Raw genomic sequence first — 24,129 nt, 5'->3', positions numbered from 1 at the left:
GAGAATAGTTTGAACCCGGGTGGCAGAGGTTGCAGTCAGCCCAGATTGCACCACTGCACTCCAGCCTGGGTGACAGAGCAAGACTTCATCTCAAAAAAATAAAATAAAAATAAGCCTGGCATGGGCAACATGATGAAACCCGTTTTTACTGAAAATACAAAAATTAGCCCGGTGTGGTGGTGCACGCCTGTAATCCCAGCTACTCAGGAGGCTGAGACAGGAGAATCACTTGAACAACGGAGGTGGAGGTTGCAGTGAGCGGAGACCGCCCCATTGCACTCCAGCCTGGGTGACAGGGCAAGACTCCACTTCAAAAAAAAAAAAAAAAAAGGAGAAATGTTCTCTTGCCCTGTGGGAAAGCCCACCATGGGCACTAGGAAGTGTTGGGAGCTGGGAGGTTCCATTACTGATTCACTGCGTTTGGAGCAAGGAGTCCAAGACCTACAGCCATTTATCGCAGAAGCTATGGATAAAGCTGGTTTCAGGGTACAATGGACAGTTTCAGGAGTCAGGCTTGCAGAGAAGTCCATTTTGGAAGCAATGGTGTGTGGCCTGACTGCTTTTCCTCCCTGGCTGCTGGCCTCTGTTTTAGCTGCGTAGGACATGAATGACCCAATTCGTAGGATGAAACTTAAAAAGGATGTTTCTCAAAACTGGTTTTCAACTTACATATATTCATATCCATTTAGGTTGAGTGTATTTATTGATTTATTTTCAGGCAGGGTCTCGATCTGTTGCTCAGACTGGAGTTCTGTGGCGCGATCTCAGTTTACTCCAGCCTCCACCTCCCCGGCTCAAGCAATTCTCCCACTTCATCCTTCCAAGTAGCTTAAACTACAGGTGCATGCCACCACATCTGGCTTTTTTTTTGTATTTTTTTTGTAGAAATGGGGCTTTGTCGTGTGGCCCAGGCTGGTCTCAAACCTCTGGGCTCAAGCAATTCTCCCACCTCTGCCTCCGAAAGGCGTGAGTCACCAGGGCCAGACTAGATTGAGTTTAATAAGATTTGGTTGTGTGGCCGAGCCGGGTGGCTCACGCCTGTAATCCCAGCACTTTGGGAGACAGAGACGGGCAGATCACCTGAGGTCAGGAGTTCAAGACCAGCCTGGCCAACATGGTGAAACCCAGTCACTACTAAAAATACAAAAAAAAAAAAAAAAGCTGGGCGTGGTGGCAGGCATCTGTAATCCCAGCTACTCAGAGGCTGAGACAGGAGAATCACTTGATCCCAGTAAGCGGAGTTTGCAGTGAGCTGAGATCCAGCCATTGCACTCCAGTCTGGGCGACAGAGTGAAACTCCGTCTCAAAAAAAAAAAAAAAAAAAAGATTTGGTTATGCTGGGGAGATGGGAAGAGTCAGGTTAGGGGCACCCAGGCTGAGGGAACAGGACTGGGGAGGTGGATGGAGAGCCTCTACAAGAAGAGCCTGGGAGAGCGGGGAGGAGGTGGTGAGGCAGGGGGGCACTATGGAATGGCCCTGAGGCCAGGAGGGGCTCGGGATGACCAGGCAAAAGCACAGCTGGTGCAGGATGGAGGGGAGGCCCGCACAGCATGAGCAGGAGGCTACAGGAGACAGACCATGAGGCCCGGGGAGACCCCTCACTTGAGAATCTCCCGTAGCCTTCTTTTCAGAAGTCGAAAGTTGGTTTGTAGTCCCTTCCAAGGCTTGAATGGCTCATCATCACTGTACACAAAGTTTTTCCAACAAGATACAAAATCTGAGAAAAAAACATGGAGAAAGCAGTGAGGGCCCAGCAAGCCTCTCTCCCGGCCCTAGGCCCTCCCCTCCCAAGCCAGGTCTCCTGGCTGCCAGTTGCAGCTGGCGCCGGCCCCATCCCTGCAGGCTTCCCGGGGACACTGCCCCGCCCCACGGCATTGCAGACCCACCTGCCCCTCATGCTGTCCCTCCTGCACCCGCTCTCCTCAGCCCCCCACGTCTCACCTTTGTAGCCCATGATCTTCACGGAGGCCCCTTCCTGATTCAGGCTGCGGAGCCCCTCCTGGTAATCTGTATCCCAGAAGTAGCAGAGGCGGGCGGTGAAGATGGTGAGATTCACGTTGCTGTGCCTGGCCAGGAACTCAGCCACCTCCCCTGCACACTCTGGGCAAGGGCTCCGAGATGTGTACCAGGTGACCTGGTAGTTTGTGTTAGGAGACAGTATGTCGTCACAGAACCAAGAGAGGAAGCACCTTTCTGCATGACAATGGGTCTCAGGATCCACCTGGGGAAGCAGGAGGAGGAGGGCAGGGGGAGCTCAGACCAGGAGCAGGAGGAGTGTAGGGGTGGGGCGATGGGAGAAGAGGGCAGGCCTGGAGCCCCAGGGCATTTTCTTATTTATTTATTTTTGAGACAGGGTCTCTCACTGTTGCCCAGGCTGGGGTGCAGTGGTGGGATCTGGGCTGACTGCAGCCTTGACCTCCCAGGCTCAAGGAATCTTCCCCCCTCAGCCTCCTGATTAGCTGGGACTGCAGGTGTGTGCTGCCACGCCCGGGTAATTTTTTTGTAATTTTTGTGGAGACGGAGTCGTGCCACATTGCCCAGGCTGATCTCGAACTCTTGGGCTCAAGCGATCCTCCTGCCTCAGCCTACCAAATTTCTAGGACTATGAGCATAAACCACATGCACGACCTTATTTTATTTCTTTACTTTTCATTTTTCTGGGTGCATAGTAGGCCCCAGGGCGTTTTATTCATTGAGTTTCCCTTATTCCATCCTTCTCCTTCCTCTTTATTTTTTTATTTTTATTTTTTTCTGAGATGGAGTCTTGCTCTGTTGCACAGGCGGGAGTGCAATGGCACGATCTCAGCTCACCGCAACTTCTGCCCCTTGGGTTCAAGCGATTCTCCTGCCTCAGCCTCCCGAGTAGCTAGGATTACAGTCGCGCACTCCTACGCCTGGCTAATTTTTGTAGTTTTAGTAGAGACAGGGTTTCACCATGTTAGCTAGGCTGTTCTTGAACTCCTGACCTTAGGATCCGCCCGCCTAGGCCTCACGAAGTGTTGGGATTGCAGGCGTGAGCTACTGCGTACAGGCGTGAGCCACCGCGCTTGGCCCCTTCCTTCTTTATTTTATTGAGTCTTTTCCTGTCTCATCATGCCCTCAAGTGCGAATTCTGGCATCCTTTCCCCCAGGCATCCATTAACCAGGCATCCTCAGCCCCTGCTGTGGCCTGGTCCTATGGCGTCTGCCTTGTCCCCTGTCTGCCTTCTGCTGGGAAGGTCATTGGACCCACATTGTCCCATGGAGTTGAAGGCTGGCCAAAGGGGCTACTGAGCACTTGAAATGGGGCTCTGATTAGAAACGTTGACACGTGTAAAATACACAGCGCATTTCAAAATCTCATTGTGAGAATAGACAAACTTTAACTCTCTCATGAGGCATTTTATATTAAGTATATGTTGAAATCGTATGTGAGATAATTGAGCTAATGCAGACATTAAAATTTCTCCCATGAGTTCTTATCGCCTTTTTAGCGTGTGGGGACTGGAAACACTTGTGCTTCAGTCCTGAGTCCTGGGTGTTTCCGAGGCCAGCACTGCTGTAGGCCAGGCCTGCCCAGCACACAGACGGCTCCCTCCCCAAACACACCCTGAAAAAATCTCCTGCCTGGGCGGAGGGGGCCGCAGGGGTGGGTGGGACACGGCAGGGTGGGTGGGAGGTCAGTGGCTGCTGTGGGGGCGGCAGGGTGAGGAGCGAGGGTTCACCACCCTGTGAGGATGTGTCCTTGACATCGAGGAATCACGACAGTGGCGGGGGCGGCCCCACCAGCCCACAGTGACTGGCCCAGGCACAGTGCTGGACACCACACCCACCGCTTCCCACAGCTGCTGTTTCCCGAGGACTGCCGGACGCACAGCTCCATGACAAGATTTTGGGAAACAAAGTCAAGAGTGAGGGCGCTGGGCACTAAACAAGGCCTTTTGGTAAGAGGCAAAACCCCTCGACAATCTGATCCCAGGAAAGTTAGGGAGGAAGATCTGGGCCACGGACTTAAAAAATGTGGGAGGAAGTTGGGCGTGGTGGCTCATGCCTGTAATCCTAGCACTTTGGGAGGCCGAGGGGGGCGGATCACTTGAGGTCAGGAGTTCGAAACCAGCCTGGCCACTATGGTGAAACCCTGTCTCTACTAAAAATAGAATAAAAATTAGCTGGGTGTGGTGGTGGGCACCTGTAATCCCAGCTACTCAGGAGGCTGAGACAGAAGAATTGCTTGAACCCAGGAGGCAGAGGTTGCAGTGAGCAGAGATCACGCCATTGCACTCCAGCCTGGCTGACTGAGTGAGACTCTGTCTCAAAAAAAAAAAAGAAATGTAAGAGGAAAGTACACACAGGAAAGCCCACGCCAGGCACGTCACTTATTGTGTTTTCTAGCTGCTTAGCTCCTATTTGGGGTGTAAATAGGACTTTGGTGCTACCTTGTTTCGGAAGACGCCCCTCTTCCAGGAGACAGGTGAGTGGTGCTTTATAACTTCCATGGTGAAGCACAGCCAGCTTTCATTCCGACCATAGGCTTTGAGTAGGTTTTTAAAGTGGAAGTAGAATATGTGTGGATACATTGCCTCCATCGGGTTTCTGAAGGCACAATAGAGAAACCCCAATGCAGAGACCCCCCTGGATTCCTCGGAGCTGATGCCCACTGAACACCACTCCCTGGACAGCCCTGGGAATGTCTGCTGCTTTCCCAGGCAGAAAGACTGGCAGAGAGAAAGAGGAGGGGATGCTGGCAGGGGCAGAAGGGCCGGGGTGACCTCTCCCAGCTGGAACCACAGCTCTGAGGCTACCAATGGGACACCCTCAACCTCCCAGTTTTTCTGCCACACATCTCCCAACCCATTAGGAAAATGCAACAGAGAATAAAACTCTTCACCCTGAAATAATTGCTTGAACATTTCAGCTCAATTCCTTCCTCACATTTCACCTGTCCGATGATGATGATGATGATTTTTATATTGGGATCACAGGGAATTTATTTATTTTTGCACACGGTCTCACTCTGTCACCAGGCTGCAGTGCAGTGGTGCAATCTCGGCTCACTATAACTTCAGCCTCCTGGTTTCAAGCAATTCTCCTGCCTCAGACTCCCAAGTAGCTGGGACTACAGGTGCATGCCACCACGCCCATCTAATTTTTTGTATTTTTAGTAGAGACGGGGTTTCACCACGTTAGCCAGTGTGGTCTTGAACTCCTGACCTTGTGATCCACCCACCTCGGCCTACCAAAGTGCTGGGATTACTGGTGTGAGCCACCGCGCCTGGCCCTAATTTTTGTATTTTTAGTAGAGATCATGTTTCACCATGTTGGCCAGGCTGCTTTTGAACTGACTTCGTGATCTGCCTGCTTCAACCGCCCAAAGTGCTGGGATGACAGGCATGAGCCACTGAGCCTGGCCAGTCCAGGCTACTCTCCTAAGTGCTGCATATGTCTGAGCTCATGGCATGTGCCTGAGGCCTGCAGGGGCCATCCCTATTTTACAGAGGAGGTGCCAGAGGCATAGGGAGGCCAGATAATCTGCCCACACCACAGAGCTGGGGCGGTGGATGGAGCTGGGGCCCCTTTCGAGGCCAGCCCTGTCCAGCCTCTGCATCGCAGGCCCTGCGGTGGGGAGCTGTAGGCAACCACGCAGTCTTCTTACTAAACTTTAAAATAAGAGCATTTCTCCTGATCATATTTTTTCCTACACTCCATGTTGCAGGTGTCATTCTAAAAGGTGAACGGTGCTCACGGAGGAGGAGCCTGTGTCTGGGGTCGTGTGCATCCTCCTCTGCTCACAGTGGAGGCGTCTTTGGAAGAAGTGACTTATTTTCTGGTACAGAGACCATTTCCTCCCCCACACCCTCTCTTAAGACTTTGTATTGAAACAAAGTAAATCTTACAGAAATTCCACCAAAGTGCTGAGAACAAAATGCCTGATTGCTCCAATCATCCTTTGGTTCAATTCTCCCAGTTCCAGAGCTCAGGAATGGGGGGAAGCACACAGAGGGAGCACCCTCCCAAGGTGGGGAGCACCAACCCGGGCATGACTCTCAGGGGAGAATCTCAGCAGGGGGCATGGGCTGGGGCAGGTGGGGGAGGTGGCCCATTCAGAAGCAGCAGTGGGGCAACCACATAGCAGGGCAAAGAGCCTGGCTGGTAGTGGGAGCAGCAGAGGAACCAGAGGGGAGGGAGCCCAGGGCTGGGGCAGGGGGAGGCCAGGGCTGAGGCCCAACGGGGCCACCAGGCAGGAAGGGGCAGCAGAGGCCCCATGGGCAGAACGGGCAGTGGTCCCTGATCTGAGGCTTCATGTGCAGCCTCCCTGGCAGGCTTGTCCTGGCCCTGATGTTAGTCCTGGGCTTGGGTTCTATTTCTATCTTCCAGGGCCCTTGTTCCAGGAGACACCTGCACTGTGAGTGACCTCCCAGGCCCATCTGAGTGCAGGCCTCACTTTATGCTGCTTTCTCACCTGGATGGGAGGACCTCCAGAGGGACCCCTGGATCCTGCCCTCAGGAATCATCCCAGGGATGCCCCCCACCCGGTAGCTATGTGGTAGTGAGGGAGAGTGAGGGGCAGGTGTCTGCTTCCCCCCATGCCTTCACACTCAGAGGCCACCATTGGAGGGAGGAATAGCGGGTGGGGGGGCCCTCAGATGTCCCCCCAGGATGCCATGCGTGCCCCCACACTGAGCTCTTTCCTTCCACATCTCCTGCCCAGAGTTGTTCCCTGGCAGGCTGAGCTCTTGTCCCTATGTCACAGAAGGGTGGAGGCTGGTGTCCCCGGCCACCCTGTCTTGCAGTTTGCTCCTCCGGTCTAAGACCCAGGTGCTCAGTTCCCGTCTCTCCTGAGGGCCTTAGATCTCTTTCTAGGGCCTCTCTGGTCCCTGGTTGCCCTTTTCTGTTGTGCTTCCTGGAGAGCTCCTAGCATCTCAAGCCTCCCATTATCCAAGCCTACTCTTTTGCAAAATCTTACTCAACACCTGGCCAACATTGCAAACCCCGTCTCTACTAAAAATACAAAAATTAGCCGGCATGGTGGCATAAGCCTGTAATCCCAGGTACTTGGGAGGCTGAGACAAGGGAATTGCTAGAACCGGGAGGCAGAGGTTGCAGTGAGCCGAGATCGCACCACAGCACTCCAGCCTGGGCGACAGAGGGAGACGCTGTCTCAAAAAAAAAAAAAAAAAAAAAAAAAAGCCTTACTCAAATGGGACCTTGATCACTGAGTGTTTGTTTGGCTCTTTCTGCATCTCCATCCCTGTGGGAGGGATTTGAGAAGGGACAGGCGTGAGCAGGAGGCCCGGCTAGGTGCTGTTAGGTGGGGAAGCCATGGTCTGGAGGGAGGGGCTGTGGGAGTCAGGGCAGGACTCGCCTGGGAGACAGACACACAGAACGGGGACCCCTGCACAGCCCACCCAAGCTTGACCCAAGCCCCCTGGGTCATTGTCATGGGCTAAATTGTATCTTCCCTACATTGATATGTCGAAGCCCTCAACCCCACCTCCTCACAGGATAACTGTATTTGGAGACAAGTACACTAAAGTGGTGATTAAATTAACTCATGTCCCTTAGGGTGGGCCCTAATCCTGTCTGACTGGGGTCCACAAACAAGGAGGACATTTAGAGGCAGAGAGACCCCAGGGGTGCAGGTGCACAGAGGAAAGGCCAGAGAGGACAGGGCCGGAAAGGACCCCCTGCCAGCCAGGAGGAGCGGCCACAGAGGACACAACCCCGCCCACCCCTCCACCTTGGACTTGCAGCCTCCAGATCTGTGAGAAAATAAATGCCTGCCCTGTGGGCACCTGGCCCAGGGCATCTTCTATGGCAGCGGAAGCCTGAAGCTCTGTTTCCATGGTGGCGGCTCCTTCTCAGGGGCTCAGGTCGGCCTTGAAGGATGTTGCTCAAAGCTTCCGACTGTCGGGCTTGTGACTATTCATGCCCACTTACTACGTCCAGTTTTATGACAAATTCGGTTATGCCAGGGAGATGGAAGGAGCCAGGTTGGGGCTCCCAGGCTGTGGGGAGGGCAGCCTCGGGGGTGGATGGAGGTCGCTCTGGAGGCAGAAGGGGCCTCTCACTCACAGGAAGAGCCCAGGAAAGCAGGGGGGAGGCACCAAGGTGGAGGGAGCATGAGGAGTGTGGGTGAGGGGGTGTAACCATGAGGGCAGGCAGGGGGGCAGGACGGAGGGCAGGAGGGCCCAGCCAGGGGAGTCCTCAGGAGGATGAGCAGGAGGCAAGAGGAGAGAGACGATGAGGCCAGAGGGAGACCCTCACCTGAGAATCTCCTTTAGCGTGTGGTGCAGGGATGCATAATTGTCATCGAATTTGTACCAAGGCATGAATTGCTGACCTTCATTGTACACAAAGTTTTTCCAGCAGTATGCAAAGTCTGAGATGAAGAGGTGGGAAGCACTCAGGCTCTCCCCTGACCCTGGGCCTGCCCTCCCAGGCCTGGTCTCCTTGGCTGTCAGCTGCAATCAGTGCCAGCCCCACCCCTGCAGGCTGCCCTGGGACACCCCCAGCCATGGCATTGCAGATCCATCCATCTCTGAGGCTGTTCCTCCCCGTCATGCTCCCCTGACCCCTGCACCTCTCACCTTCATAGTCCATGATCTTCACACGGGCCCCCGCCTTATGCAGCCTGCGGAGCACCCTCCGCCATTCTCTATCCCGGTAGTAGTAGAGGCGGGCAGCGGAGATGGTCAGGGTGACATTGGGGTGCTCAGCCAAGAATTTGGTCACCTTCACCACACAGGGCAGGCAGGGGTTCCATGATACAAACCAGGTGATCTGGAAGCGCCTGTTAGCAGGCAGTCGGTTGCCACAGAACCAAGATAAGAAGCACATTTCTGCGTGGTTCTCAAACTGGAAATACACCTGGGAGAGGAGCAGGGGCAGGGGAAGCTCTGGGACGGGGGAACAGGAGGGGTGCGGGGGTGGGGCAGGGGGAGGAGGGGCCAGGACAGGAGCCCAGGGTATCTTGCCATTGAAGCTCCTTTCCTCCATCCCCCCTGTTTGGTTTGAGTGATTGTCTGCTCCAAGCTGACCTTCAGTGTTAATTGCTACGGTACTGGCCTTAAGAGGTGGCACCTAGAAGAGGCTATGAGGCTGTGGGGACTGCACCTTTGTGGGTGCCACTGCTGTGGTTATTCAAAGGTGACCTCAGCCCCTCTTTCTGTCTCTTGCCCTCTAGCTGGGGGGGCAGTATGTCAGACTAAACTGCTTCCTCTTGTCCCCATGTCACGGAGCAGCAGTGACTCGACATCCCAGGCCACTCTGTCTGGAGCATCCCCTGAACTTCTGGAAACAACCTTCACCCCCACGTGACTGTGCAGCTCGCAGGCCCTGGAAAGTTGCTGGTGCCTTGACGTTGGACTTCCTGGAGTCCAGAACTCGAGCCAACACATTTCTGTTCACTGTAAATGTCCCCGTCTCAGTCCTGCTGTTGAAGCATCACAAGGTGCACCAAGACACGTGCTTCCCTGTGTTTGGAAGTTTTCCCAGCCCTGTTCATGGCCTCGTGCGTGAATTCTGGCATCCATTCTCCCAGGCATCCATTCACCAGGCATCCTCAGCCCCTACTGTGGCCTGGCCCTCTGGGGTCCGCCTTGTTCCCCACTGGGGAGGCCACTGGACCTGCGCTGTCCCATATTGGGGGGCACTGGCCAAGGGCGCTACTGAGCATCTGAAACGGGGCTCTGATGAGAGACCTCGGCACATCAAAAATACACCGCTCATTTCAGCGTGAGAAGAAAAAGAAACTTCACTATCTCGCGAAGAATTTTATGTTAATCAGTGTTGAAGTAATATGTTAGCTACACTGGATTAAATAAAATATTAAAATTACTTTCACCGGTTCTTGTCGCCTTTTTAGCGTGTGGGGACTGGAAACACTTGTGCTTCATTCCTGAGTCCTGGGTGTTTCCGTGGCCAGCACCGCTGTAGGCCAGGACTGCCCAGCATACAGACGACTCCCTCCCCAAACACACTCTGAAAAGTCTCCTCCCTGGGTGGAGGGGGCCGTAGGGATGGGTGGGACAAGGCGAGGAACTTAGTGTCCCCAGTGGGGGTGGCAGGGTGAGGAGTGAGGGTTCACCAACCTGTGATGAGGCATCTTTGCCAAGGAGGAATCCGGGCAGTGGCCGGGGCGGTCAAGCAGGAAGGTCTGGGCCACGGACTTAAGAAATGTGGGAAGTGGAGGCCAGGCGCAGTGGCTCACTCCTGTATTCCCAGCACTTTCGGAGGCCGAGTTGGGCGGATCCCCTGAGGTCAGGAGGTCAAGACCAGCCTGGACAACATGGTGAAATCCCTTCTCTATTAAAAATACAAAAAATTAGCTGGGTGCGGTGGTGGGCACCTGGAATCCCTGCTATTCAGGTGGCTGAGGCAGAATAATCGCTTGAACCCAGGAGGCGGAAGTTGAATGAGCCAAGATTGAGCCATTGCACTCTAGCCTGGGCAATAAGACCAAAACTCTGTCTCAAAAAAAAAAAAAGAAAGAAAGAAAAGAAAAAAGAAATATGGGAAGTGGCCAGCCATGGTGGCTTATGCCTGTAATCCCAGAACTTTCAGAGGCCAAGACAGGTGAATCACCTGAGATCAGGAGTTCCAGACCAGCCTGCTCAACACAGTGAAACCCCATCTCTACTGAAAATACAAAAATTAGCCGGGCGTGGTGGCACGTGCCTGTAGTCCCAGCTACTCAGGACGCTGAGGCAGGAGAATCGCTTGAACCCAAGAGGTGGAGGTTGCAGTGATCTGAGATCGCACCACTGCACTCCAGCCTGGGCGACAGATGGAGACTCTGTCTCAAAATAAATAAATAAATAAATAGAAAAAATAAATAAATGTGGGGAAAAAATACACAGTTGAGAGCCCGCCGCCAGACATTTTACTTATGTGTTTTCTGCATTCCCAGCTGCTTACCTCCTGCCTGTGATTCGACTGAAGTTTGGGTGGTACCGGGCCTCGAAAGACCCCTGTGTTCCAAAGGAGATTTGAGCTTCCCCTCCTTATTTTCACTTCATAGCACAGCCAGGTGTAGCTCCGACCATAGAGGATGGGTTCGTTTTCAAAGTTGTTGTAGAATGTGCCTCGATACATCCGCTCCATCGGATTTCTGAAGGCACAAGAGAGAAACCGGCCCATGCAGGGAGCCCTCCTGGAGTCCTCGGGGCTCATGTCCACTGAACACAGCTCCCGGGATGGCCCTGGGCCTCCCCCACCCCTCCACAGCCCTGAGAATTTCTGCTGCCTTCCCAGGCAGGAAGACTGAGGGGAGAGGAAGAGGAGGGGATGCTGGCAGGGGGGCTGGGGTGATCTCTCCCAGCTCGGGCCCAACTCTGGCCTTTCCAGGGGTACATTCCCCACCCTCTCAGTATTTCTGCCCACCCACTCCCCAACCCATTAGGAAAATGCAAAAGAGAATAAAACTCTTCACCCTTAAAAGATAGCTTTTAACCTTTCAGCTCAATTCCTTCCTGATGTTTCACTCTGCGTGTTAACATTATTTTAAAATCATGGTAGAACCGAATTCTGAGGCCCAGGCCACTCTTCTAAGTGCTGCGTGGGGATGGGCTCATGTGAGGCTGCCCTAGGCCTGCAGGGACCATTCCCATCTTACAGAGGAGGGGTCAGAGGCACAGAGAGGTGGGGTAACCTGCCCAGGCCACAGAGCTGGGGACAGATGGAGGAGGGGCCCCTTTCCAGGCCAGCCCTGTGCAGCCTCTGCATCAAGGGCCCTGCAGGAGAAAGCTGTTGGGGACTGGGCTCTCTTTTCACTAAATTTAAAATAAGAGCATTTCTCCTGATCATCACGTTCTTTCTCACATTCCATGTTACTGGTCATGTTCTAAAAGATGAAGAGTGACCTTGGAGTGGAACCTGTCTGGGGACATCTGCTGACTGTGGAGTCATCCTTGGACGATATGATTTATCTTGTGCTTCAGAGACCATTCCCTCCCCACGCCCTCTCCTAAGACTTTGTATTTAAACAAAGTAAATCTTACAGAAAGTTCATCAAAGCACTGAGAACAAAATGCCTGATTGCCCCAGTCATCCTTTGGTTCAATTCTCCTAGTTCCTGAGCTCAGGAATGGTGGGAAGCACACAGAGGGAGCACCCTCTCAGGGCAGGGAGCACTGCCCTGGCCATGACTTTCAGGGAAGAGTCTCAGGAGGGGGCCTGGACTGTGGCAGGTGGGGAAGGTGGCCCATTCAGAAGCAGCAGTGGGGCGACCACACAGCAGGGCAAGGAGTCTGGCTGGGAGTGGGGGCTGCAGGGAAGCCAGAGGGAAGGAAGTCCAGGGCTGGGGCTGGGGCAGGGGGAGGCCAGGGCTGAGGCCCAGCAGGACCACCAGACAGGAAGGGGCCGGAGGGGCCCTGCAGACATAGTGGGCAGCGGTACCTGATCTGTGGATTCATGTTCAGCCTCTTAGATACGCTTGTCCCAGTCTCCCTCTTTTTTTGAAGTGCTGTGGTTTCACTTCCTGCTTGCGGCGTCCTTGCAGTTGGACAGCCCTCCTTAAAGTGACCTCCCGGCCGGGCAGGGTGGCTCACGCCTGTAATCCCAGCACTTTGGGAGGCCGAGGCGGGCGGATCACGAGGTCAGGAGTTCGAGACCAGCCTGACCAACATGGAGAAACCCCGTCTCTACTAAAAATACAAAAATTAGCCAGGTGTGGTGGCGTGCGCCTGTAATCCCAGCTACTCTGGAGGCTGAGGCAGGAGAATCGCTTGAACCTGGGAAGTGGAGGTTGCAGTGAGCCAAGTTCCTGCCACTGCACTCCAGCCTGGGTGAGAGAGTGAGGCTTCCTCTAAAAAAAAAAAAAGAAAAAAAAAGTGACCTCCCAGGGCCTGGTGAGTCATGGCCCCTCCCCCTTCCTGCTCAGACGCTGGTGTAGGAGGCCCTGGGATGCTTTATCTTCCTCAGTCTCTCACCCTCTTTCTGGTTTTCTCTGGGGCCCTCCCCCTGGCAGAGGGACCTCTGATAAAGAGCGGCAGGACCCAAAGCAATTGCAAAGGGAAAGAGAAAGTCATTGCAGCCAGCGCCCGGGAGGTGGGTCCACACCAGGCTGAGCCAGCAGAGCACAAGCCCCTCCCCTGGTGGTCCCGCCCAGCTGGAGCCGCCTCTCCACCATCAAGACAGACAGGCTGATGCCTCTGCAGGGACTCCCGGATCCTGCCCTCGGGGATCATCCCAGAGACGGCCCCCACCCAGCGGCCATGGGGACAGGGAGGGAGAGTAAATGGCCAGGCGTCTGCCTCCCCCCAGGCCTTCACCCTCGGAGGCCACCGTGGGAGGGAGGGACAGCAGGTGGGTGTGGGCCTCAGATGTCCCACCGGGATGCCATGCGCGCCCCCACACTGAGCTCTTTCCTTCCTGCTTCTCCTTCTTCCCCATCTCCTGCCCGGAGATCCTCCCTGGTGGGCTGAACTTTTGCCCTCTCTTGTCCCCATGTTATGGAAGGGCAGCGGCTGGTGTCCCAGGCCAGCCTGTCTGGAGCCTCCCTGTGTGTCTGACAGCTCCCTTCCCCTGGTAGCGTGTTCCCAGGCGCGGTGACCTAAAAATTGCACAAGGGATGCATTTGCAAAGGACACTTTATTTCTTGTTAAGGGTGACAGCCTGCAAGGTAGCCATCCAGCAGCCTGGGAAGAGTAGCCTCTGGTTAACACCAGAGACAGACATTTAGAAGCAGGAGGGGTTGGGGCAGAAGCTTTATGCTGAAGAGGTTGGCTAAACATACATATTCAACAGGCTACAGGAGGAGCTATGAATATTCATGTAGGTGGTTGGAGTCCATGCTTATTGAACAAACATGTGTGGAACATATGATCCCAACCAGGCATAGTGGCTGATGCCTGTAATCCCAGCACTTGGAGAGGCCGAGACAGGTGGATCACCTGAGGTCAGGAGTTCGAGACCAGTCTGGCCAACATGGTGAGACCCCATCTCTACTAAAACTACAAAATTAACCAGGTGTGGTGATGCATGCCTTTAGTCCCAGGTACTCGGGAGGCTGAAGCAGAAGAATCGCTTAAACTCGGGAGGCGGAGGTTGCAGTGAGTCCATCCAGATTGTGCCATTGCATTCCAGCCTGGACAACAGGAGCAAGACTCTGTCTCAAAAAAAAAAAAAAAAAAAAAAAAGATGATATTTGGAGGCAGAGAGACCCCAGAGGTGCATGTGCATAGAGGAAAGGCCACAGAGGACACGGCTGGAAGAGACTCCCTGCCAGCCAGAAGGAGTGGCCTCAGAGGAAACAACCCCACCCACCCCTCGAAGTTGGACCTGCAGCTTCCAGATCTGTGAGAAAATAAATGCCTGCCATGTGGGCATCTGGCCTGGGACATCTATGGAGGCCACAGCATGAAGGGGTCATTTTTATGGAGAATCTCATGCTCTAAAACTTACATCTGCTTTGAAAATGTCAAATCAAATTTAAAGTGTTGAGAAGAGCCTCTAAATTTCATATTTCATTTGCAAAGAAAGAATTGTAATTTGAGATATACACGGAGTCCGGATGGTGTTCACCATGTTGAGAGAGCAAAGAGATGGCAATTATAGAAGGAGAAATGTTCTCTTGCCCTATGTAAAGCCCATGGGCACTAGGAAGGGCTGGGAGCTGGGAGGTTCTATTGCTGAGTCGCTGCGTTTGGAGCAAGGAGTCCAAGACTTACAGCCATTTATCACAGAAGCTATGGATAAAGCTGGTTTCAGGGTACAATGCACAGTTTCAGGAGTCAGGCTTGCAGAGAAGTCCATTTCTGAAACAATGTTGTGTGGCCTGACTGCTTTTCCTCCCTGGCTCCTGGCCTCTGTTTTAGCTGGGTAGGACATGAATGACCCAATTCATAGGATGAAATTTACAAAGGATGTTTCTCAAAACTTCTGGTTTTCAACTTACATATATTCACACCTGTTTAGGTTGAGTTTATTTATCGATTTATTTTCAGGCAGGGTCTCTATCTGTTGCCCAGACCCGAGTTCAGTGGCGCGATCTCTGTTCACTCCAGCCTCCACCTCTCGGGCTCAAGTAATCCTCCCACTTCAGCCTCCCAAGTAGCTTGGACTACAGATGCATGCCACCACATCTGGCTTTTTTTTCTTTTCTTTTCTTTTTTTTATAGAGATGGGGCTTTGTCATGTGGCCCAGCCTGGTCTGGAACTCCTGGGCTCAAGCGATTCTCCCACCTTTGCCTCCCAAATTGCTGGGGGATTACAGGCGTGAGTCACCATGTCCAGCCTAGGATGAGTTTAGTAAGATTTGGTTATGCTGGGGAGATGGGAAAAGCCAGGTTAGGGGCACGCAGGCTGGAGGAACGGGGTCTGTGGGGGTGGATGGATAGCCATGGAGGCAGAAAGGAGCCTCTGCAGAAAGAGTCTGGAAGAGCGAGGAGGAAGCGGTGAGGCAGGGGAGCACTGTGGAATGGCCCTGAGGCCAGGAGGGGCTCAGGATGACCAGGCAGAAACAGAGCGGGTCCAGGGTGGAGGGGAGGCCCGTGCAGCATGAGCAGGAGGCTAGTGGAGACAGACCATGAGGCCCAGGGAGACCCCTCACTGGAGACTCTCCCGTAGCCTTCTTTTCAGAAGTCGAAAGTTGGTTTTTAGTCCCTTCCAAGGCTTGAATGGCTCATTATCATTGTACACAAAGTTTTCCCAGCAATATTTAAAATCTGAGAAAAAACAAGGAGAAAGCAGTGAGGGCCCAGCAGGCCTCTCTCCCGGCCCTGGGCCCTCCCCTCCCAGCCCAGGTCTCCAGGCTGCCAGTTGCAGTGGGTGCCGGCCCGGTCCCCACAGACACCCAGGGGACACTGACCCGCCCCACAGCATTGGAGAACCATCTGCCCCTCATGCTGTCCCTCCTGCACCCACTCTCCTCAGCCCCCCACGTCTCACCTTCGTAGTCCATGATCTCCACTGCAACCCCTTCCTGACTCAGGCTGCGGAGCCCCACCTGGTAACATGGATACTGGAAGTAGTAGAGGCGGGCGGTGAAGATGGTGAGCTTCACGTTGCTGTGCCTGGCCAGGAACTCGGCCACCTCCCCTGCACACTCTGGGCAAGGGCTCCAAGATGTGTACCAGGTGACCTGGTAGTTTGTGTTAGGAGACAGTATGTCGTCACAGAACCAAGAGAGGAAGCACCTTTCTGCATGACAATGGGTCTCAGAATCCACCTGGGGAAGGAGGAGGAGGAGGACAGGGGAGCTCAGACCAGGAGCAGGAGGAGTGCAGGGGTGGGGCGATGGGAGCAGAGGGCAGGCCTGGAGCCCCGGGCCATTTCCTTATTTATTCATTTTTGTGACAGGGTCTCTCTCTGTTGCACAGGTTGGGGGGTGCAGGTGGGATCTGGGCTGACTGCAGCCTTGACCTCCCAGGCTCAAGGAATCTTCCCACCTCAGCCTCCTGATTAGCTGGGATGCAGGTGCATGCCACCACACCTGCCTAATTTTTTTTATAATTTTTTTAGAGACGGGGTTTCATTATGTTGCCCAGGCTGATCTTGAACTCTTGGGCTCAAGCGATCCTCCTGCCTCACCCTCCCAAAGCTCCGGGACTATGAGCATAAACCACATGCACGGCCTTATTTTATTTCTTTACTTTTCATTTTTCTGGCTACACAGTAGGCCCCAGGGTGTTTTATTCATTGAGTTTCCCTTCTTCTATCCTTCTCCTTCTCTCTTTATTCTTTCATTTTTATTTTTTTCCAAGATGGAGTCTTGCTCTGTCGCCGAGGCTGGAGTGCAGTGGCACAATCTCGGCTCACTGCAACCTCTGCCTCCCAGGTTCAAGCAATTCTCCTGCCTCAGCCTCCTGAGTAGCTGGGACTACAGGCATGCACCCCCACACCTGGCTAATCTTTGTATTTTTAGTAGAGACTGGGTTTCATCATGTTAGCCAGGCTGGTCTCGAACTCCTAACCTCATGATCCGCCTGCCTCAGCCTCCCAAAGTGCTGGGATTACAGGCATGAGCCACCGCGCCGTGCCCGGCCCCTTCCTTCTTTATTTTATTGAGTCTTTCCCTGTCTCATAGACTCATGTGTGAATTCTGCCATCTTTTCTCCCAGGCATCCATTCACCAGGCATCCTCAGCCCCTGCTATGGCCTGGCTCTCTGGGGTCAGCTTTGTTCCCTGCCTGCCTTCTGCTGAGGAATCAGGGCAGTGGCAGGGGCGGCCCCACCAGCCCACAGTCACTGGCCCAGACACAGCGCTGGACACAACACCCCCCGCTTCCCACAGCTGCTGATTCCCGAGGACTGCCGGACGCACAGCTCCATAACAAGATTTTGGGAAACAAAGTCAAGAGTGAGGGTGCTGGGCGCTAAACAAGGCCTTTTGGGAGGAAGCAAACCCCCTCCACGATCTGATCACAGGAGAGTCAGGGAGGAAGATCTGGGCCATGGACTTAAAAAATGTGGGGAGGGCCGGGCACAGTGGCTCATGCCTGTAATCCCAGCACTTTGGGAGGCCGAGGCGGGTGGATTATGAGGTCAGGAGATCGAGACCATCCTGGCTAACACCATGAAACCCCGTCTCTACTAAAAAAAAAAAAAAAAGAAAAAAAGAAAAAATTAGCTGGGCATGGTGGTGGGCACCCGTAGTCCCAGCTACTTGGGAGGCTGAGGCAGGAGAATGGTGTGAACCCGGGAGGTGGAGCTTGCAGTGAGCCGAGATTGTGCCACTGCACTCCAGCCTGGGCGATAGAGCAAGACTCCATCTCAAAATAAATAAATAAATAAATAAATAAATAAATAAATAAATAATGTGGGGAGGAGGCCAGGGGCATGGTGTCTCATGCCTGCAATCCTAGCACTTTGGGAGGCCAAGGCTGGTGGATCACTTGAGGTCAGGAGTTCGAAACCAGCCTGGCCAACATGGCCTGTAATCCCAGCTACTCGGGAGACTGAGGCAGGAGAATCGCGTGAACCTGGAAAGCAAAGGTTGCCATGAGCTGAAATCGGACCACTGCATTCCAGCCTGGGTGACAGAGCGAGACTCCAACTCAAAAAAAAAAAAAAAAATAGAAATGTGGCAGGAAAGTGCACACAGGAGAGCCCACGCCGGGCACATCACTTATTGTTGCGTTTTCTGCATTCCCAGCTGCTTAGCTCCTATTTAGGGTGTAACTAGGACTTTGGTGCTACCTGGTTTCGGAAGACGCCCGTCTTCCAGGAGACAACTGAGCGGCGCTTTATACCTTCCACGGTGAAGCACAGCCAAGTTTCGTTCCGATCGTTGGCTTCCCATAGGTTTTTAAATTGGAAGTAGAATGTGCCTGGATACATTGCCTTCATCGGGTTTCTGAAGGCACAAGAGAGAAACTCCAATGCAGAGACCCCCGCACCGGAGTCCTCAGGGCTGATGCCCACTGAACACAACTGCCTGGACGGCCCTGGGCTCTGGGCCTCCCCCATCCCTCCACAGCCCTGAGAATGTCTGCTGCTTTCCCAGGCAGGAAGACGGGGAGAGAGAAAGAGGAGGGGACGCTGGCAGGGGCAGCAGGGCCGGGGTGACCTCTCCTAGCTGGAACCCCAGCTCTGGGGCTACCAATGGGACACCCTCAACCTCCCAGTTTTTATGCTACTTTTTTTTTTTTTTTTTTTTTAAAGACAGCATCTCGCTCTGTCCCCCAGGCTGGAGTTTGCAATCTCAGCTCACTGCAACCTCCACCCCTCGGGTTCAAGGGATTCTCCTGCCTCAGCCTCCCAAGTAGCTGGGATTACAGACGCCTGCCAGCACCCCTGGCTAATTTTCTGTATTTTCAGTAGAGAGGAGGTTTCACCATGTTAGTCAGGCTGGTCTCAAACTCCTGACCACAGGTGACCCGCCCGCCTCAGCCTCCCAAAGTGCTAGGATTACAGGCATAAGCCACCGTGCCCGGCCTAAAATAAGAGCATTTCTCCTGATCATCATATTTTTTCCTACACTCCATGTTGCAGGTGTCATTCTGAAAGGTGAACGGTGCTCACGGAGGAGGAGCCTGGGTCTGGGGTCATGTGCATCCTCCTCTGCTCACAGTGGAGGCATCTTTGGAAGAAGTGACTTATTTTCTGGTACAGAGACCATTCCCTCCCCCACACCCTCTCCTAAGACTTTGTATTGAAACAAAGTAAATCTTACAGAAATTGCACCAAAGCGCTGAGAACAAAATGCCTGATTGCTCAAATCATCCTTTGGTTCAATTCTCCCAGTTCCAGAGCTCCCAGGAATGGTGGGAAGCACACAGAGGAAGCACCCTCCCAGGGCGGGAAGCACCAGCCCGGGCATGATTTTCGGGGGAGAGTCTCAGCAGGCGGACTGGGCTGGGGCAAGTGGGGAAGGTGGCCCGTTCAGAAGCAGCAGTCGGGGGACCACACAGCAGGGCAAGGAGCTTGGCTGGGAGTGGGGGCAGCGGGGGAACCAGGGGGGAGGGACCCCAGAGGTGGGGCTGGGGTAGGGGGAGGCCAGGGCTGAGGCCCAGCAGGACCGCCTGGCAGGAAGTGGCAGGAGGGGCCTGGCGGACAAAGCGGGCAGAGGTACCTGATCTGTGGATTCATGTTCAGCCTCTTAGATACGCTTGTCCCTGTCCCACTCTTTTCTGAAGCGCTGTGGCTTCTCTTCCTGCTTACAGCGTCCTTGCAGTTGAGCAGCCCTCTTTAAAGTGACCTCCCAGGGCCTTGTGAATCATGGCCCCTCCCCATTCCTGCTCAGGCACTGGTGTGGGAGGCCCCGGGGTGCTTCATGTTTCTCTGGCTCTGGCCCTCTTTCTGGTTTTCTCCGGGCCCCTCCTACTGGCAGAGGAACCTCCGATAAAGACAGGCTGCTCTGTCTTTATCTGTCCTGGGCAGGACCCAACGGAATTGCAAAAAGAAGAGAAAGAGAAAGAGAAAGGCATTGCAGCCTGAGCCTGGGAGGCGGGTCCAGACCCGGCTGAGAGAGGGGCAGGTGCCCGGTTGCCTGGTGGTTGGGCAGGCTGGAGCCCCATCTCCACCACCCCCTCCCCAGCCCTAATGTGTGCCCAGAGCTTTGAGCAGCACCACCCTGTTGAGTGAGGGGAGGTTTTGAGACCCCAGTGGGGAAGGAAGTGTGGACTCCGCACAGCACAAGCGAAGGCTTAGGTGTGCCTCGAGTTCCCAGCTGTGTGCTGGGTCCATCGCACGCATCCCCTCTTCCAACCTCCCAGCTTCCAGAAGGTGGGGGGCAGGTCAGCCCCTCAGAGATGTGGGTGGAGGATTACCTAGGTGCTGAGGCAAGAGACTGAAGGCACAAACTGTTTCAGTATAATAAAGAATATACTTACAATAAGAATAGTTATAATACAAATTAGATACAGAGATGATCATGGACATTATCAATCATTAGTGTAGACATTATTAATCATTAGCTTTTAATATTACTCTTTATTGTATTACTAATATAACCAAGAAATAACCGGTGGGTATAGGGTCAGGTGCTGAAGGGCTGTTGTGAGAAGTGACCAAGAATGCAAGAGGTGAGCCCTCTGTCACGCCCGCATAAGGGCTACTGGAGGGCTCCTTGGTCAGGCGGTAACGCCAGTGCCTAGGAAGGCATCGTTACTTAGCGGACCACGAAAGGGAGTCTCCCTTTTCTTGGAGGAGTCAGGGAACGCTCTGCTCCACCAGCTTCTTGTGGGAGGCTGGATAGTATCCAGGCCTGCCTGCAGTCATCCGGAGGCCTAAACCCCTCCCTGTGGTGCTGTGCTTCAGTGGTCACGCTCCTTGTCCACTTTCCTCCTGTACTCCTGGTCCCTCTTTGAAGTTCTTAGAAGATAGCGGTAGAAGAAATAGTGAAAGTCTTAAAGTCTTTGATCTTTCTGATAGGTGCATAGAAGAAAATGCTGACGTATACTGCCTTCCCTCTCTGCTTCGGCTACCTATAAGGGAAGGGCCCCCTGTCCTATGATCACGTGACTTGCTGGACCTTATCAATCACTTGGATGACTCACCCTCCTTACCCTGCCCCCCTTGTCTTGTATGCAATAAATAACAGCGCACGCAACCATTTGGGGCCACTACCCATCTCCGTGTCTTGATGGTAGTGGTCCCCCGGGCCCAGCTGTTTTCGCTTTATCTCTTTGTCTTGTGTCTTTACTTTTTATGATTTCTCATCTCCACACACGGGGAGAACACCCACTAAGCCCCATAGGGCCAGACCCTACATCAGGGACTGCGATGTCTGCGACATCAAGCGGGGGAAGCAGGTGTCTACAAACAGGCTCACGACCCACAGGGACCTCTCAAGGGGTTCCGTGTGGACCAAGAAAATGTGAAACACATACACACACAACTTTCTGATTATTTAAGTTCATCTAAGCATATTTTGGAGGAATGAATGTACATTGTATCCTTGAAATAATCTTCCTAAATAGATTCCTTTAAGGGGAGTTTGTTCTTGTGGGGGAAAGAAAGAGAGATGAGACTGTTATTGTGTCTATGTAGAAAGAGGAAGACATAAGAAACTCCACTGTGATCTGTACTAAGAAAAATTCTTCTGCCTTGAGATGCTGTGAATCTGTAACCCTAGCCCTAACCCTGTGCTTGCAGAAACATGTGCTGTATTGACTCAAGGTTTAGTGGATTTAGGGCTGTGCAGGATGTGCTTTGGTAAAAATGTGTTTGCAGGCAGTAAGCTTGGTAAAAGTCATCGCCATTCTCCAGTCTCGAGTACCCAGAGACACAATGCACTGCGGAAGGCCGCAGGGACCTCTGCCCAAGAAAGCCTGGGTATTGTCCAGGTTTCCCCCCACTGAGACAGCCTGAGATATGGCCTCATGGGAAGGGAAAGACCTGACCGTCCCCCAGCCCAACACCCGTAAAGGGTCTGTGCTGAGGAGGATTAGTGAAGGAGGAAAGCCTCTTTGCAGTTGAGATAAGAGGAAGGCATCTGTCTCCTGCTCATCCCTGGGAATGGAATGTCTTGGTGTAAAACCCGATCGTACATTCTATTTACTGACATAGGAGAAGACCGCCTTATGGCTGGAGGTGAGACATGCTGGCGGCGATACTGCTCTTTACTGCACTGAGATGTTTGTATAAAGTCAAACATAAATCTGGCCTACGTGCACATCCAGGCACGGCACCTTTCCTTAAACTTATTTATGACACAAAGTCCTTTGCTCTCATGTTTTCCTGCTGACCCTCTCCTCACCATTACCCTATAGTCCTGCCACATCCCCCTCGCTGAAATGGTAGAGATAGTGATCAATAAATACTGAGGGAACTCAGAGACCAGTGCCCATGCGGGTCCTCTATATGCTGAGCGCCGGTCCCCTGGGCCCACTTTTCTTCCTGTATACTTTGTCTCTGTGTCTTATTTCTTCTCTCAGTCTCTCGTCTCCACCTTTTGAAAAATACCCGCAGGTGTGGAGGGGCAGGCCCCCTTCAGTTCCAGCTGGAGAAGTTGTGCTCTCTGTAGAGGCTCTGAACTCCTCTGGCTACCACCTGAAGGCAGATAGGGTGGAGGCTGCGTGGGTGGTAGGGGGTGCAGCAGCGCCCGTTCCTGCACGGAAGCTTACCTATCGCTGCACAAAGCGGACTCCCAGTGGTTGTTTTTGGAAAGTGAAGTTTCCTTCCTTCCTTCCTTTCATCTTCCCCAATATAAATCTTTTAGTTTACAAGTAAATTTTACTATCGAAAATGAAAACTCGGGGAGGGCAGAAAGATCACACACAGGGCTGCCACTTCACACCTGGAGGGTTGCTCCGTGGCCGTCCAGAGGTGCTCCTCACTTCCCAGACAATAGGGGGGTCGGGCCAGACGCGCTCCTCACTTCCCAGAAGGTGGGGCAGCCGGGCAGACGCGCTCCTCACTTCCCAGACGGTGCCGGGGCCAGGCAGAGGCCCTCCTCACTTCCCAGATGATGCTTCGACCGGGCCGAGGCGCTCCTCTTGAAGGTGAAATTTTCTGTTGCCATAAGAAAGAGATGGGGGCAAAGGGTAAGACCATAGATGTAAAATAATCAGTTCCGTTGATCAGAAACACACTTCTTAGAAGCAAATGTAATAATGACCCTAGACCAGGGAGGCATCCTCCAACCCAGCTGTAAGGCGGCAGTTACGGCACAGTGGGGAAGGGACACCAGCTTTGCAGCCAGGAGACTCTGAGATCTGCCCCTTCCTTACTGTGTGACCTTGGGTGATTTACTTAATGTCTCCAGGCCTCTAATTGCAGGCATGAGCCACTTGCCCAGCCCATTTTATTATTTTGAAAACCTTTTCGGGCCGGGTGTGGTGGTTCACACCAGTAATCCCAGCACTGTGGGAGGCCGAGGCGGACGGATGACTTGAGGTCAGGAGTTCGAGACCAGCCTGGGCAACATGGTGAAACCCCGTGTCTACAAAAACAAAAACAAAAACAAAATTAGCCAGATGTGGTGTGCACCTGTAATTCCAGCTACTAGGGAGGTTGAGTGGGGAGGATCACTTGAGCCATGATTGCATCACTGCACACCAGCCGGGCGACAGAGTGAGACCCTGTCTCAAAAAAAAAAAAAAAAGAAAAGAAAAGAAAAAGAAAAACGTTTTCCACCTGTGTAATTTTATTTGAAAAAGGTTATATATGGCTGATTGCCGTGGCTCATACCTATAATACCAGCACTTTGGGAGGCTGAGGCGGGCAGATCACCTGAGGTCAGGAGATCGAGACCAGCCTGACCAACGTGGTGAAACCCCGTCACGACTAAAAAAAAAAAAAAAAAAATTACAAAATTAGCCAGGCATGGTGGCGTGCACCTGTAGTCCCACCTACCTGGAAGGCTGAAGCAGGAGAATAGCTGGAACCTGGGAAGTGGACGTTGCAGTGAGCGGAGATCTCACCACTGTACTCCAGCCTGGGCCACAGAGTGAGACTCCATCTGAAAAAATAAAAAAAAATAAGCCAGGTGTTTTGGCTCACGCCTGTAATCCCAACACTTTGGGAGGCTGAGGCAAGGGGATCTCCTAAGGTCGGGAGTTAGAGACCATCCTGACCAACATGGAGAAACCCCGTCTCTACTAAAAAAGAATACAAAATTAGCCAGGTGTGGTGGTGCATGCCACCATGTAATCCCAGCTACTCGGGAGGCCAAGGCAGGAGAATCACTTGAACCCGGGAGACAGAGGTTGTGGTGAGCCAAGATCGCACCATTGCACTCAAGCCTGGGCAACAAGAATGAAACAT

General features: G+C 53.2%; 2 protein-coding genes across 6 annotated transcripts; both read right to left on the bottom strand.

The window, feature by feature from the left end:
- Positions 1 to 684: 684 nt before the first annotated feature.
- On the bottom strand, positions 685 to 13,136 carry APOBEC3D (apolipoprotein B mRNA editing enzyme catalytic subunit 3D). Of its 3 annotated transcripts, none has more exons than XM_063704809.1 (7): positions 12,376 to 13,136; positions 10,870 to 11,089; positions 8,568 to 8,847; positions 8,245 to 8,359; positions 4,416 to 4,572; positions 1,942 to 2,221; positions 685 to 1,717 (listed from the first exon to the last, which is right to left on the bottom strand). In XM_063704809.1, exons 1-7 carry the CDS (start codon positions 12,390 to 12,392, stop codon positions 1,599 to 1,601), a joined length of 1,188 nt encoding a protein of 395 aa, XP_063560879.1. In that variant the 5' UTR covers positions 12,393 to 13,136; the 3' UTR covers positions 685 to 1,598. The 3 variants fall into 3 exon arrangements, with proteins under 3 accessions (XP_063560879.1, XP_055230641.1, XP_030861410.2); XM_055374666.2 differs by having other exon boundaries at positions 10,933 to 11,089; positions 12,376 to 13,135; XM_031005550.3 differs by having other exon boundaries at positions 10,897 to 11,089; positions 12,376 to 13,134.
- A 414-nt stretch (positions 13,137 to 13,550) lies between these two features.
- On the bottom strand, positions 13,551 to 19,787 carry APOBEC3C (apolipoprotein B mRNA editing enzyme catalytic subunit 3C). Of its 3 annotated transcripts, XM_063704811.1 has the most exons (5): positions 19,493 to 19,719; positions 18,118 to 18,274; positions 15,868 to 16,147; positions 15,505 to 15,644; positions 13,551 to 14,086 (listed from the first exon to the last, which is right to left on the bottom strand). In XM_063704811.1, the coding sequence occupies exons 1-4, from the start codon at positions 19,507 to 19,509 to the stop codon at positions 15,526 to 15,528; spliced, it is 573 nt and encodes a 190-aa protein (XP_063560881.1). In that variant the 5' UTR covers positions 19,510 to 19,719; the 3' UTR covers positions 13,551 to 14,086; positions 15,505 to 15,525. The 3 variants fall into 3 exon arrangements, with proteins under 3 accessions (XP_063560881.1, XP_004063536.3, XP_055230644.1); XM_004063488.5 differs by having other exon boundaries at positions 13,551 to 15,644; positions 19,493 to 19,787; XM_055374669.2 differs by lacking the exon at positions 15,505 to 15,644 and having other exon boundaries at positions 19,493 to 19,724.
- Between the last annotated feature and the right edge of the window lie 4,342 nt (positions 19,788 to 24,129).

The sequence above is a fragment of the Gorilla gorilla genome, chromosome 23, assembly GCF_029281585.2.
Source record: "Gorilla gorilla gorilla isolate KB3781 chromosome 23, NHGRI_mGorGor1-v2.1_pri, whole genome shotgun sequence".
NCBI classification, from domain to species: Eukaryota; Metazoa; Chordata; class Mammalia; order Primates; family Hominidae; genus Gorilla; species Gorilla gorilla.
The sequence above is the reverse complement of the archived record's forward strand: the minus strand, read 5'-3'. Positions and strand labels throughout refer to the sequence as shown.

Bases quoted from the DNA above. Each gene is read 5' to 3' on its own strand.
- APOBEC3D (XM_063704809.1), bottom strand. The intron at 2,222-4,415 runs GTAGCACCAAAG...CTGCTTCCCCAG, and splicing joins GGGGCGTCTTCCGAAACAAG to GTGGATCCTGAGACCCATTG. The intron at 1,718-1,941 runs GTGAGACGTGGG...TTTTTTTCTCAG, and splicing joins GAAGATCATGGGCTACAAAG to ATTTTGTATCTTGTTGGAAA.
- APOBEC3C (XM_055374669.2), bottom strand. The intron at 16,148-18,117 runs GTAGCACCAAAG...CTCCTTCCCCAG, and splicing joins CGGGCGTCTTCCGAAACCAG to GTGGATTCTGAGACCCATTG. The intron at 14,087-15,867 runs GTGAGACGTGGG...TTTTTGAGACAG, and splicing joins GGAGATCATGGACTACGAAG to AGTCTTGCTCCTGTTGTCCA.